Source organism: Poecilia reticulata, chromosome 16, assembly GCF_904066995.2.
Source record: "Poecilia reticulata chromosome 16, P_reticulata-male-v2, whole genome shotgun sequence".
In the NCBI taxonomy this organism is placed as follows: Eukaryota; Metazoa; Chordata; class Actinopteri; order Cyprinodontiformes; family Poeciliidae; genus Poecilia; species Poecilia reticulata.
Genome location: NC_088845.1, coordinates 10,170,883 through 10,185,731, shown reverse-complemented (window position 1 = coordinate 10,185,731; position 14,849 = coordinate 10,170,883). Strand labels below are relative to the sequence as shown.

General features: G+C 39.0%; 3 protein-coding genes across 3 annotated transcripts in view; 2 read left to right on the top strand and 1 right to left on the bottom strand.

Annotated features, from left to right (window-relative positions):
- myom3 (myomesin 3) overlaps positions 1-1,714 on the top strand; it is a 57,993-nt gene extending 56,279 nt beyond the window's left edge. Inside the window, exons 34-37 of the mRNA XM_008431077.2 lie at positions 53-89; positions 242-264; positions 373-428; positions 522-1,714. Coding sequence (XP_008429299.2) covers positions 53-89; positions 242-264; positions 373-428; positions 522-791 — 386 coding nt within the window. The 3' untranslated portion in view covers positions 792-1,714. The remainder of the gene's footprint in view (positions 1-52; positions 90-241; positions 265-372; positions 429-521) is intronic.
- A 640-nt stretch (positions 1,715-2,354) lies between these two features.
- On the top strand, positions 2,355-3,312 carry fabp10a (fatty acid binding protein 10a, liver basic). Its single transcript, XM_008431080.3, has 4 exons — positions 2,355-2,507; positions 2,632-2,804; positions 2,997-3,086; positions 3,209-3,312. The coding sequence occupies exons 1-4, from the start codon at positions 2,441-2,443 to the stop codon at positions 3,257-3,259; spliced, it is 381 nt and encodes a 126-aa protein (XP_008429302.1). The 5' UTR covers positions 2,355-2,440; the 3' UTR covers positions 3,260-3,312.
- A 1,539-nt stretch (positions 3,313-4,851) lies between these two features.
- Positions 4,852-8,853, bottom strand: pnrc2 (proline-rich nuclear receptor coactivator 2). The gene is made up of 3 exons (XM_008431081.2): positions 8,652-8,853; positions 7,945-8,160; positions 4,852-7,566 (listed from the first exon to the last, which is right to left on the bottom strand). The coding sequence occupies exon 3, from the start codon at positions 7,544-7,546 to the stop codon at positions 7,079-7,081; it is 468 nt and encodes a 155-aa protein (XP_008429303.1). The 5' UTR covers positions 7,547-7,566; positions 7,945-8,160; positions 8,652-8,853; the 3' UTR covers positions 4,852-7,078.
- Between the last annotated feature and the right edge of the window lie 5,996 nt (positions 8,854-14,849).

The following is a 14,849-nucleotide window of genomic DNA, read 5'->3' as shown; positions in this document are numbered from 1 at the left end:
GGCGCAGCAATTAGATTGTCAATGTTGTGAATCTTGTTGTGTCTTTCAACAGCATTTGCTGAAGCCTTGATGGAACATCAAAGGTTAAAGTAAGTGCATTGATTCAAGGGAAGAAGTTTGAAGGTTTTGAATGAATCTGAATAGAAAAGTTACAAAAAACAAACAAATGCAGAGATGGCTTGTTTGAAATTGGTACAATGCAGTGTAAGCTTAAGATGACTGTCTAATTTTCATCCCTTAGGCAACTGGCCATTGCTGAGAAAAGTAAGTACCGTGTGATAACCCTCACACCATATGTTTTTGTTTTTATTTGAGCTTAAATGATTTTTCTTTGGGTATCAGCTTGAGATAATATTCCCTGCTGATTTTCAGATCGCGCCAAAGTAGTAAAAGGGCTTCCAGATGTTGTAGCCATCATGGAGGGCAAGGTAAAACGTTGTCAGGAATTATAAAAAATTATAAATTATAAATACCTCAGACATTCTCTACGGCCAACCATTTTTGTTGTGATATCTTCTCAGTCTCTGTGTCTGACATGCTTCATTGATGGTGACCCAGCTCCTGAGATCTTCTGGCTACGCAATGACAGAGAAATCCTTGATCAGACTCAGTTTACCATCACTAAGGAGTCCAAGCGCACCTCCATCACCGTCAACAAGGTTACCACGGAAGATTCTGGAAAGTATAGTATCTTTGTGCGCAACCAGTATGGCTCTGAAACTGTTGATGTGACCTTGAGTGTGTACAAGAAGGGAGACAAACCTCCAGCTAATGCAGTAGAGATGGGTTAAACTTGCAAACTGGAGGAATGCCACAGTTTTGCCCAGTCAGATATTTTATTTTATACACTAACAGAAAGTAGGACATCATGGTGATGTGGGAAGAAACTGATACAAAATTTTGAAATTCTTTTGCAAATTCTTTTACGAGCGTAGCTGGGTAAATACCTTATAAAAATACAGTTTTTGCTGCAATTAAAGCTGCAAATGTCTTAGGTTATGTAAGCTTTGCACATCCAAGTTAATTACAAATGATCTCAGTCAGGCTCAATAGAGACCATCTGCAGACATCAGTTTTTCAAGCATTGACAATGGACTTCTAAAGGCAATTGGTCAAACTTCATGTAAGATAGTCTGGAGCTAAATATGAATTCCGTTTTTCTTTTTTTTTTTAGATTGTGAAACCCATTTTTTTCTACATTGTGTTGGTTTATAAAGTAAAACCCCAGTAAAACTTCATAAGGTGCAAAACATGGAGTAGCTAATGCATTTTTCCTAGCTTAGTGCTACAACCTCTACTTTAGAGAAGTGAAGTTAGCATAGCTCAAATGATACTTGCCAGTCAAAATGATGGCACTATTTTTGTTTGTCTGTGTGTTCGCTATTATTTTGCATGTTTATTTGAGCTAGATTAATAGATCAGGTTAGGTTACAGAAATAATTGTATCATTGTGATTGTTTACTAGATGCTAATACAGATTAAATACAACAGTAATACCTTTCTGAGCTGGTTTATTCTGGTGAAACTTAGTTTAGCTTAGTTTTATTTTAGAAGAGAAGAATACTAAGATTCTTATAACGCTTCTGTTATTTTAATGTTGCATTTACTTGCAACCTTTTAGTCTAAAAATAGATTTTGGCTGTGGCTTTTTTAGAAAAAAACCCAGATGTATTGTTTGCCTGTTTTGTTGTCAATAAAGCTATTTCCAACTTATTGTTTTTGCTCCATTTCTTTTATCCACACAAAACCGATGTAGTGAACTTTACAATCAAAAAATGCATTAAAAATTGACAGTAGGTCAGTTTGTTCAATTTTGCAACAGCTATGGTCTCTGAGTTAAAAAGCAAAGTCCTCAGTGTCAATAACCCTAATATGTGGTGCCACATGAGGTCAGGTAAGATCCATATTTGGAGATTCAGTAATACACTGAGGAGAATCTGCAGAGGTGAATGGAACTACTTTAATGTTGGATGAAAACCTAAGTCCAAAATTAAAGTATCTGCTAATCTTGTCAATTTTATACAATGTTAAACAGCAGTGAAGAACAAGCAACAGTAAAATTCTACTTTTTTATTATCTATTCTCTGTTTGCATCTTGTCTCCTCTTTATTATAAATGATTGTGAACAGTGCAAACATAGAGTGAATGTTTTGAAGACTAAATTTGCAGATGATATCTTGTACTTTACCTTAAGTTGTGATTTTAAAAAATCCTTTTCTGAGGCTGAAGCTTAAACATGAAAGAGTAACTGAACTCTGGGTTGTTCAAACAATCCTCAAAGGACTTTGCTACTCACTCGGCATTGCACTGTGGAGCCTTTGCCTTTGGGTATAAAAGGAAGCAAGTTCACGTTCATTTTCTTCACATTGTGTTGAGCTTCACACAGCTGTCTCAGCTTCCAAATACTTTGGTGAAGGAGAACCCAGACTCTCTAGAAGACATGGATCTCAACGGAACATGGCAGGTGTACTCCCAGGAAAACTACGAAGAGTTCCTCCGAGCCATGGGTAGGAAAATTATTCACAAATTTTACTTTTGTCAACACAGGCCGACGCAGCTTTGCATTGCAGATTGGTTGTAATTCATGTCTAATGTCGCATAGAATATCAACAAATCTCTTCTACTCAACAGAACTCCCAGAAGATGTCATCAAGATGGCCAAAGACATCAAACCGATTACTGAGATTAAGCAGACGGGCAATGACTTTGTCATCACCTCCAAGACGCCTGGAAAGACTGTGACAAACTCCTTCACCATCGGGAAAGAGGCTGAAATTACCACCATGGATGGCAAGAAGCTGAAGGTTACTAACTTTTGCTTATTGTCTATACAGTGACAAATAACGTACAAATCTTCTCTAAGCATTCTACATGTCTACAACACGTCTTCAAAAATATTCCTTATACTTAAATTTGATCTCATATTATTGTTTTTTAAATGATCTGTTATTTGCTGGATTGCTGGTGCTGAAATCTGTCTTCTAACCCCTCCTCAGTGCGTTGTCAATATGGAGGGAGGAAAGCTGGTCTGCAAAACTGGCAAATTCAACCACACACAAGAGCTCAAAGGAGGAGAGATGATTGAGGTATGGTGCATCCAGATTTTAGTCTTGCAGAAACATGTATTTCTGAAAGATAAATGCACAATAAGTTCTCAGAGTGTTTGATTATAAGCTTTGAAATATGTGTCTTGTTCTGTCTTACCTAGACTCTGACTGTGGGCTCAACAACTCTTGTCAGGAAGAGCAGAAAGATTTAAACCCGACAGTGACAAAGATACAATGTCTATTTAAATAAAAATAAAAAAAAGTGCGTGATACGTGTGGTTTGTATTGTGTCATGTGTACATGTGGTTAGTGGTGGCCAAAAAAAGATGTATAAATCAAGCGTATATCTTTGCTGACGCCATATAAATGTAATATTTTTCTAAAGAACAAAAACATTGTCTCTGCAAAATCACATTACTGGCCAGGCAAGCTGCTGAGTTCAGCGTTGGGCACAGTTCGTTATCTAGATTGACATAACAAATCAAGTGATCTGAAATCCATGAACATTGCCCTCAAATGCAAATGCAAAACACAATAGGAATTTATACTACTACTACCACCAATATTAGCAATAATAGTAATATATATATGACTACATAATATTCTGAAATACATATTTAACAATATGTCAAACAAGCATTAAAAAAACAAGTAAACAAGTAATGCAGGATAACTCTTTTCTTGGCCTAAAATGAGGAAGTGAAGTTCTCAGAAACCCTCAGTTTGGTTTTTCAGTGGTTACAAGACAGAAGACGTTAGCACACTTGTTTTATGTTTTAATTGTTATTATAAATTAAATCATAACTATTTTTGGACAAGATAAAATAACACAATATCACCCGCTTCCGGATTTTTTTTTTAGTATATGTTCCATTTCAGTCGCAACAATAAGCCTGGGTGGATCAGGCAGGCGCATCTGGAGATTGAAATATTCCCATCTCTGTCAGATCCCTTGGGAATTAAAATGTGTTTTTATTTCCAGACCCAAAATTTAAATAAGGCATAGATCTGAACTTTGATGTGACAACTCTAGAATTTTGATGTTTGAATTTATAAAAGCACTAAAACATCTAAAAGGCCTTTTAATGGCACTTTGCAACATCACATTAGCCCTTAAGGACAGTGAGGGTGTAGGTTCTCTGTCATCAAGGACAGTTCAACTTGCTGAATTACATCAGTTTTTCAAGAAACGCATGAAGAGAAGTCCAGTCACCTTCTGTAGCACCCATGGAACGGAAATACCTTGAAATGAGACGGTGCAATGTGCCTGCTGTGTTCATAACATGGTGTACTGAGACTCTGTATTTATATCTCATATAATGTAATATTACAGAAATGGTTTTATTTGTGAATGTAATATGAAGGTCATAGTTTTGTAGTTTGCAGCAGAGTCTGTATCCAAGATAAATTTCCTTTAGGACATTAAGGTCCATCTTATCTTATCTGGATCCCTCAGAACCATCGTCCTTCTCTTCTTTATGCTTTTGCTCCCAGGTTTCCTCTTCAACACTTTGCACTTGATATGATTTATTGCACTACTGCCAGTTGAATTCTCATCCCCTGCTCTTCTAAACTACCTGGACAGTTTTTGATATGTGTGAATCCCGCATCTGATGCGAAAACAATCACAGTGCTGTATATAACAGTGCCAAAAAGGTTTTTTTGTTTGTTTCATTATAATAAATTGTATATCTTTTTCAACAACTTAGGGTGTAATTTTCTAATAAAAACTGTAATAAATATTAACAAGTAAATAAGTAAAAACTTGTAAAATAGGAGAAAACAGAAAAAGGAGAGACAAACATGGGGGGAGGGAAGGGATTTATTTTCGTTTTTTTTTTTTTTTTTACTTTGATGTCAGTTTAAAAGTGCATTCTATCACATTTTTAACACCAATTAAAACCAATCTTAATAAGGGCATGTCTCAAAATACTTGGTGACTTATCAAAGGGAGAAATTGGCAGCCAATTGTTTTTGTTTGCGTTTCACAATTTAGAGTAAGGAGACTTTGCTATGTCATGTGACCAAAAGAAAAGGGGGGAGGAATTTGAAAATAGACCAAAATTCTGTCAATAAAAGTACTGAGCCGAGTTTAACTTTCAGATGGCGGAAGATCACCTGAAAGCTAAAAAACAGCAACAGTTTTGGTGATAGTTACCAGATAAAACAGGGGTTAAACTTAGGCACATTTGTCAACTGAGTGTCGAGCTTATAAAATGCAAATAGATTGAAACTTTAAATCCTTAAATAAGCAAGTCTCCTTTAATCCAATCACTATTTTTTTATATATATTGTTTTATATAATTTGCACTAAGCATCTTTCACCCTACACTGTGTAATACAAAACAATAAAAAAACATGTGCAAGATCTCCGTAAAGATAACAGTGCTGGGTACGGTTAAATGCTATAGGCATGAAGGGAGTTTTTTACGTTTTTTTAACAAAAATATTCTTCAGTATTGAAGTTAAGACACGTCCTTAGCATGTCTTATACATTCAGTGTTATTACTAAAAATACTTTTGTCAGACAGGCATCAAACATGGCCTGTAAATGTACATATGCTACAAGAACTTTATACATTTCATTATATACATGGCTCCTGAACACAATTCACAATCTCTTTGTTTTGTTATTTTCTATGCTGGCCATAAACAGCTTCAACTCTGCAAAGGGAAAAGAAAAGAAAATAAAAAAAAAACAAACACAAAAGAGCCTTAACGAAGGACCAAAAATCATAAAATAGAGAATTCATAAAGATAGTCCATTGCATTTCAATCTAGCATCCCAACCTGCCGTTTTAAGGGTAAGTCTGATTACAGTGCAAGAGGGTAAACATCAGGCAGCGGCATCAGGCAACAAGGGTGCCGATAATCGGATGGTCAATAAGAGACAGAACTTGTAAACAAACATCAGCCTTCTGTCCCACGCAGAGACCCTTGGGCCACACACGTCCCTAAAGAAAAAGCTCCTTAGTTCTCTCTCGCTTCAGCACAAACGGGTGCAGCTAACAAGGGACACGCGAGCGAGGCCCTCTTCCGCATGCTAAGGCTGCACCGGCGTGCTGAAGAGACAGACTACTGAAGGGTAGTAACAGTACTGATTGTAGAGATGAACAGTAAGGAAATGTCCGCTCACCACAGAGGCAAGAGAGTGGAAGTTATTAACCACACAGAGGGTGTGAAAAATATGCAGCAAATAACATTGCTTTGGTTACACACAGCGCTTTCAATCACAACAAAAGGACTTGTACAAAATAATGCTTTGATAGAGTGTAGCAGGCTTTGGACACACTCAACTCCTATAGTGCATGTGCGCACAGCGCAATAAAAAAAAGGATACAGGAGTTGGTTGTCCAAGGCCTGTGTGCCATGGTCTCTTATTACCCTTTGAGGTCAGTCTTTCAGCTTGTCCTGTACATAGCTACTAGCTCATGTCAAATAAAACAGCTTTTTTTTCCCTGCAGAACTGCAGTTGAGTGCCTTTTTCATTCCAAACAAGGAAAGTAATATCTAGGAAAATAAAATGGGGCGATTTTGAAAAAAACAAACAAACAAGTGCTACAAATGTGAACTTACTTTAGCACCTGAAGCTTCGGAGCTCACTCCAAAGGTTCAACCTCAAAACGTATGTAAAAGAGAACAAGTGTCTGTCCACAGAAATGGACCGTAAAAGTGTTGGAATTTACCTGACCTACAATACAACCCCTATTTTGGGAAAAGGACACTCAATCTGCTTTAACAGCCAACACTAAAAAGAACAAAACAAAACAGAAGTTAAAAAAAATAAAAATAAGGATCCAGTCATCAGTTAAAGAAACTGGCTCCACTAAAGGCAGGGCCAACCAGCAAGGCCACATGGCTGTAATATCTTTAAAACAGTTAGAAAACTCTAAAACAGTTACAAATGCCCAACTTTGAGAGGATTTAAGCCAAAAATGAGAAATCTATTACAACCACGGGGTGTTCCTGGAAAGCGAGTGCCTAAACAGAGTCGTAATTGGCTCGATATAAATGAGGTGGAGGTTTCTATCTCAAGCCTGCACTTTCAGGAGGCTCTTTAGCTGGAAGGCCATTATCTCTCTGTGGTCACAGGATCCCATAGGGAAAGACACCCAATGACTGGGAGGTTTGGGCAACACGCTGGGCGAGGGCGGCTCACTGAACTTAGGCCCTGCATAACTCGGGCTGCCCTGAGTTGCTAGCAGCGTATTAAGGTGAGACACTGCGCCCTCCCAGTTTTGATCGTAGGTGGTGGCGAAACGGACAGAGGCATTCTTCTCCACAGACGCGGCCTGCCGTGCCTCCGGAGACCTGTGGTAGGTGGTGCCCTTGTCGCTCCGGCGGTGACCGTGATGGTGAAGGCCCCCCGCCCCTCCCACGGATGCCACTACCGCTCCGCTCTGGTCGCGGCTCCTCTGCTTGGCCTTGCCGAGCTGGTGGCTCTTCTTGGGGCGTTCAGGGTGGGAAATTGGAATGTTGTACCTCTCTCCACCTCCCATGTTTCTGTACTACCTGTCACCTAGAGGAGGAGATCGTAACGTCATTCGGGTGCACAGTTGTGAAAATGCATTGCTATTGGCTTGTGAGTAAATCTCAGCTTCATTTACCTACATTTACTTACGCAATAACCACAGTGCAAGCACCGTATTTCGCAACTTCCCGTCTCCAATTTATTGCGTGTTTATTTTTCCGTTTTTTGTTTTGATCACAGCATTCTGTGATGTGTTTTGATCTGATGCAGGCTTTTATTCTGTGACACTTGAGTAGAAATGGGGGGGGGGGGGTAAAAATTGGCAAATGGACTCAGCCCCCTTGAAGAAAAACAGCGCCTACGTGCAGCAACACCAGAGCGCTGCGCCCCTCCCCCATCCACAGGAGCAAAACAGCTCCAGCTCACCTCTTTGTTGTCAGGCTGAAGACGATGAGATCCTGCTTTAATCTTTCACCGCCGGTCGGTCCCCAGGTCCTCGAAGTAGTTCTCTGTCTACTTCTCGCTGCACTTGTGTGTCCAGCAAGGTCTGAGGTTTTCATGTGCCAATGATCGTTGTTTTGCCGTGAAGCCGAGCTGAACATCAATTCACCTCGGCGCACGATGCTCCAAGAAGTCGACTGCCTGTGAAATCAAAAAAAAACGGCACAGAAATGTGTTTTTGAATGTGCAGAGAAACAAAAATGCACGTAATAACGCTTCAACTGCCCATCAAATGAAGGAACAAAGCATTCATTGCTTGTTGTTCGACTGTTTTGCAAAGTGCGTCATCAACAGACTGCAGCCCGAACACCGTTGTCCCTCCCATTTTAGATATCATAACATTACATTTAAAATGACGTAATTTTTTAAAAAGGTTACATAACGAAACCAAATTAATTCACTGCTTAATTCTTTCAGAGTCGATTGAAAACATTTTTTTATGCATGAGCATTTTTATCTAAAACATCTAGTCGAATTTCATTCCGCTTTATGTTGTAATTAACTCGTGATTACAAACATTTTCTGAAAAATCAAATTCATTAAACGTCTACGTGAGTCAGTCTGGCACCCAACCAAAACAAAGAAACTGAACTCAACATGGCGACCGCATACAAAGCTGCTGCTTCGCTTACCGACTTCTTCAGGCTTTGTTGTTGAAGCCTTTCGTCGAAAAAAAATATACGCAGCCTCGGATTTCCTTCGGCAGATACCGTAGGAAGAACAGCAAAGCTATATTTCCTACAAATCTGTCACTCTCGAGGCTTATATGTTGTTACCAGTGGCCGTAAATACGCCACTTCTCCCTCCCGACACTGAACTGCAACAAAATGGAATCTGTAGCACAAATATGTATTCGTTGCGCTAACAGTTCTGACCAATCGTGTCTTGCCTCCGAGGCGAACGACCAATCGGCGACCAGAAGAGCAGACGCATTCGAGCCTGTTGCCAGAGCGCTGACGTCAATCGCTAATCCTCCTCCCCCTTCCTTTGTTGGGGCTGTTTTCGGGTATTTCCTGTGAGAAGTCGGAAAAACAACACTGAACAGCTGTTTTCACCTCAAAAATTTCACATATTTCATACTAAATTTGGTTAAAAAGACCTCGTTGACGCATAAAACACTACTACATGTATGCAGTGTCTTCACATGAACCTATGTTTAATGGCGTCAACAAACAATATAAATAGTTTTAATTTTAAAGTGTCTCATCCAATGTCTGTCACAGGAAGTGTGTTTTGTCAGCATTCGTATCTATGTAGGTTAAATTTGCTATGAGGCTGAGCAACAGGCTGTTCAAACTGAAAAGGCCCCATCCCCCCACAGTCACGCCTCTCTAGGTGATAAAACGTCTTGCTCACACTGAAACTCTGTTTTACAATTCTTCTTGATTGTTAACAGGTGTCATTTGTCATAATTTGTTAAATGTTTATAATGAGCTACTTTATGAATTTGTCAGATGATTATTACTATGTTTTCTGTCATAATCCAGTTTGAAAGCTGAGAGGCAAAGACCCAACTCGGACTCAGACAACAATGTGAAAGACCCATATGTTCAACTGTTTTAGGCATTTTTGTGAAGATCTCATTTTCTGTTTACTCACGAATGGTTCCTAGCAAACCACTGAGACTTTCACTAAACAACTGTATACATGGATTAAATCAATTGATCCTTTCGTGCAATAATAAAGTGTGGTTGCAACATAACAGTTTGTAATTTTGGAATGATAAAAACTAGATATAAAGTCTGTCTGGTGTATTTTGTTTGCTCATTTTGATTGTACAAGTCACTGAATAACATTTTAAAGTTTATTTTTAAACTCCCAACTCTTGTTTGTCTCCTAGGGCGTTGGAGGACTTTGGCTAATGGCGTTACAGCTAACCTTAAAAATGTTCCAGTAGGTTTTTATGGGAGATCTAAGTCTACAGTATACGAGACAACCAGCATGAAAGGTTATCTAATCTCCAAGTCCACGATCAAGTTAACCTTTCTTATTTGAAGAGTCTGGACTTTAAAGGGGTTATGCAACACTGTGTCAAGCAGCCAGTCCCAGCTGATGAATTGTGGGAGGGAACGCCTTAGAGCAAAGCCTTTGAAGGGGGTTGTGCCAATCAGGAGTCAGCTATCTATGGAAAGTAGGTCACTGAGAGGTTTGTACAGGTTACACACACAACATATCAGTTTCCAAATGTTGTCATGTGTTTACGGCCCACAAGAAATAATTAAATAATTCCGTTTTATGTATTATCTGAGTCTGGAGAATCTTTTTTTTTTTTTTTTTTTTACCTGATTCTCTAGGTTACGTCTTGAGCGCCAACATTGATCCCACAAGCAACAAAATGAGTAAGAAGCAGATCACACTTTGGGAATTTATTTATTTTTTGCTTAGGGGACAAGGTCGTGAGACATGAGAATGGATTTATCCCGCACCATACTGATTCCCACATTCCAAGCCCGCTCTGCAAGATATACGGCGAACGGATCGTTAATGAGGCAATGAAACATTCAAACCGCTTCGCCACGTAGAGACCAAGCACCCTGTGCATAAGCAGCAACACTTCGGGTGTCATTGTCTCCCGTCACTCCCAGATGGGACCGTCTTGTTGCAGAGAAATTAGCTCAGGGCTCCCATTGATTTGTCGTTTTCTGAGTTAAATTTTTCATTAAAGTAAAATGTTCGTTTTTGTGGCGCATCCTTATCTTATTTTGAAGGGATGTGTAAACATTACCATTACGACCAGAGTCAGAGAGCGTTAGGGCAGTGGTCGAGAGGAGAGGAGTAGAGTTCGAGTCCTATAAGTCTGGTTCACACGGCACGATTTTAGGATTGTAGGTTGATTTTCTAAACCTCTGTGACCACACATGACACCAGCCGATCAAAGTACAACAGGTTCGATCGGTTCGTGTGTCCAAGCAGAGGCCGCAGGAGCTACACGCCACACACGAACCGATTTCACCCACGAACATCCCGATCCCTGAAGAAAATCCCGTAAAACCCCCCAACATACCATTTGTGAATTTAGAGTACCAAACATGTCCGACAATGTACAAGCAACAGTGATAGTCTGTGGACTTATTTTAAGCGATAAAAGACATAACAAAAAGGGAAAAAAAGACTCCGGGAGCAGCCGCACTATTACTATGCATTAAACCGGGCTCTCAGTTGCGCCATGTCAGCTGTTGGGGATTCCCCTCCGTGCTTACGTCACCGCACTTTCTGCGGTGACGTAGAAAGTGCGTAGCCACATTCTACGTCACCGTAGAATGTGGCTGTAGCCACATTCTACGTGGCTATAGGTAGCCACGTAGAATGGCTACCTATAGCCACGTGTGTCACAGGTAGCCACCTGGTGGCTACCTGTGACACACAGGTAGCCACCAGGTGTGTCACACACCTGTCACATTCAACAGGTTGAGTTCTTGCTCCCAGTCAGGGAAAACCCCTCACCCTGAGTTAATCGGGCCAAGACATAATTCAACATGTTGAATATGCCCGATTTTAGACGGGAGCGGTCCGACTTACGTAACACACCGCACACTGCAGGATGATCGGTTAGGATTATCGCATGCGACAATCTTAGAACTCGGAACATTCTAAGATTGTCATAAGGGGAAAATCCGCTCAAAAAATTGAAAATTGTGTCATGTGACACGCCCCCACCCTCGGGCCGCAGTAAAATTGCCAAGCCTTGACCGGTCTGCGGTGATAAAAAAGGATGGGGACTGCCATACGGTACTGAAAACTGGAATGGAATAAAGACTGCTTGATTTTTTTTGTTTCCCAGATGGAACTGGAAGGATTGGGGTTTGAACTATTTGTATGGGTCATTTACAGCAACACTCAGTCTAAATGGTCACTGAATTTGAATACTTTCAGATATCTGACGCACTTAGAGAAGTGGGAAAGAACCAAAGCAGTTTCACATGGCCTGCTGTTGAAATACAATCAAGTAATTACTTCTCTTTTCCACTGAAAGTTCAAATTTTCTCCTCCCATCTGGCTTTGACAGGGAATTCATAAATACCTCAATTGTTTTTCAGACATTCTCTTAAAATTAGATTTCATACAAACATTTTTTTTTACACTTCACTCATTATTTAGCCAGTTTTCAAATCCTGAGAATTTCTGGACTCTGGATTTCTTACTACTTTGACAAATTTTTTAAAAGATTAATATTTTACTCAGTTGACAATACAACTGGTTTTACAATAAAAACACTGTCATCAATTGTTTTTATTAACATAGAAAGCATAAACTCTACTGGTAATTTCATCTAATTGAATTTTGGGTGTCACACTGACTAAGCACATTGATTTGTCAAACTACATCGATCTAAGAAAAGTTGTATTTCTTTTATTTTTGATTAGGTTTGCTTCTTTCCTCTAAAAACCCTCCATATAAAATAGAGTTTGTGAAATAAAAAGTCAGACATAATTATCCCTAAGGAAGTATTTTGAAAATAAGCTACCCCTTAGTTATTCTCCATAAAGTCTAATGCTTCAACATTATTATACCAATAATTTCATAAGATAACGCAAAATTGATGGGCAAATAAAATATAAAACCGTAGTATTCATTTTCCATTACCAACTAACTAAAAGTGACTACCGTATGACTACCATGTTTTACTGCCAAGTGATACTAGTATCACCGCCATCTAGTGGCAAAATATAGTACTACCAGGGCAACTTCTCAGATTTTAATGTTAGAAAAATCTAGTACTTGCAGAAATAAAATACAGCCAACCCTTTCTGACGTATTTCCGAGCAGCAAATCGATTTTTCAAACACACTTTTCTGACAGTAAAATTCCTTAGAGGCAGGCTGTTAGATAATCACATGTAGTGGTGAAGTAGCAGGAGAGAGCAACAGTGTGTTGAACAGCATTCAGATGGTTTTGTTTCTTAAGCTGGCCTTTAACATGAAAATAAAATGAATAGATGTATGGCAACATACATGTCTGAGATTCATGAAAGACAATTGGTGAAAACTGGTGAAGAGGAGGGTTCTCCAGATTCACCCAAAACAAATTTGTCACTGCTTTGCTGGTTTGCTTTGTTGTGCTAGACTTTCGTGTTTTATGTGTAACATCATCTTTGCAGAAAAGTGATGATGCATACTTACCTCCCTCTTCCTCGGGTTCTTTCTTTTATATGTTTTTACATAGAATCTTTGCTCACAAATGCCTAACACAAAAAGCATATCAAACATTCACATGATAGCAGTTCGGTGCATTCAAGTGACAGAATCCGCTGAACATTCTGTCAGTGCATAAAAGGAAGGACTTTGAATGTAGTGTAGTTATTGACAGAATTGGTCAAGATAATAAAAAGTAAATAGAAGCTCAAACACTAATAACATGTCAAATTTTGAAACAGATGGGCTACAAGAACACACTCGCCCCTGTAATAAGAACAAGAATCTGAGGCTACAAATAAGACAGGCTCACTAAAACTGGAAAATAAAAGATAAAATAATATTGTCTGGTCCAGTGAGTTTGGTTTTCAGCTACAATGTTCAGATAGGGTCAGCATTTTATAACCTGAAAACATGGAATTTATCACTCCTTTTATCATTGGTCAAAGCTGATGTGGTAGGGTGATGTTGAGCAGGATATTTTCTTGGCACAAATTGGTCCCCTAGAAATTGAGCATCATTTAAACACAGTTTACTTGCGTATTGTTGTAGACATTATAGTTCTTTATGAACAGAGTATATTCGTCTTCTGTTGGCTACTTCAGCAGGAAAAAAAGTTCACATCATCTCAAATAGTGTTTTTTTTTTTTACACGTGGCAGTGAGTTTAGTTACTGTATGCCTCTCCGGTCACCAGATTTCAATCCACTGGATTACATTTGGGATGAGGCATAAGGGAGGATTTACAGTTGAAACCAGAAGTTTACATATACTATATTAAAAAAACACATATGCATTTATTTCACACAGTCTGACATCAGAATAAGCATTTCTCGTTTTAGGTCAATTACTGATTACAGACATGTTTTCTATTTGCCAAATGCAAATGAGAGAGAGAATTAAAAAATTAGTATTACCTTCTTCAAAGCCAAAAGTTTAAATACACTTCATTATAATTTCGTTTCATTGCCCTTACGCTGTGCCACTTGAGTCAAGCATTTTGTATAACCTCCCACAAGCTTCTAACAATAGTTGGCAGGAATTTTGGCCCATTCCTCTAGAACTGCCATAACTGAGGCATGTTTGTAGGCTGCCTTGCTCACACATGCCTTTTCAGCTTTGCCCATAAATCTTTGATAGGATTGAAATTGTGATGACTTCTACAAAACATCGATTTTATCCTTGAGCCTCTTTGTAACCACTTTGGCTGTATGTTTGTGGTCGTTGTCTATTTGAAAAACAGATTTGCGCCCAAGCTTTAACCCACTGGCCGAAGTCTTTAGCTGTTGCTCCAGTACTTCCGTTTAATGTTCTTTATTCATGATGACATCTAATTTGTGAAATGCACAGTCCCTTCACAACATAATGGTGCCACCCCTATTCACAGGCGGGATGATGTTTTCAGGCTTACAAGCTTCCCCATATTTCCTCGTAGCAATGGTCATCATGGCCAAACAGTTCAAGCTGCTCATCTATAAACGGGAATCCACCCCAAGATTTTAACCAGAGATACCTAATATGGTTTAACAACTCCTGTTATTTTGAACAACCAAATTGATTAAAAACGGCTCTGTTTAATGTAAATCTAAGTAAAAGTTTGTCAAAAGAAAACAGATTAATGGTCCATGTTTTAAAAAAAAAATCCATTTTGAATGACACGTCAAAGTGAGTTTTGTCATTTTTAACCTTTTCTGTTCAA

Excerpts from the sequence above, each read along its gene's own strand:
- pnrc2 (XM_008431081.2), bottom strand. The coding sequence starts at position 7,546 with ATGGGAGGTGGAGAGAGGTACAACATTCCAATTTCCCACCCTGAACGC.
- fabp10a (XM_008431080.3), top strand. The coding sequence starts at position 2,441 with ATGGATCTCAACGGAACATGGCAGGTGTACTCCCAGGAAAACTACGAA. Across the intron at positions 2,508-2,631 it reads AGAGTTCCTCCGAGCCATGG|AACTCCCAGAAGATGTCATC; the intron begins GTAGGAAAATTA and ends TCTACTCAACAG. Across the intron at positions 2,805-2,996 it reads TGGATGGCAAGAAGCTGAAG|TGCGTTGTCAATATGGAGGG; the intron begins GTTACTAACTTT and ends ACCCCTCCTCAG.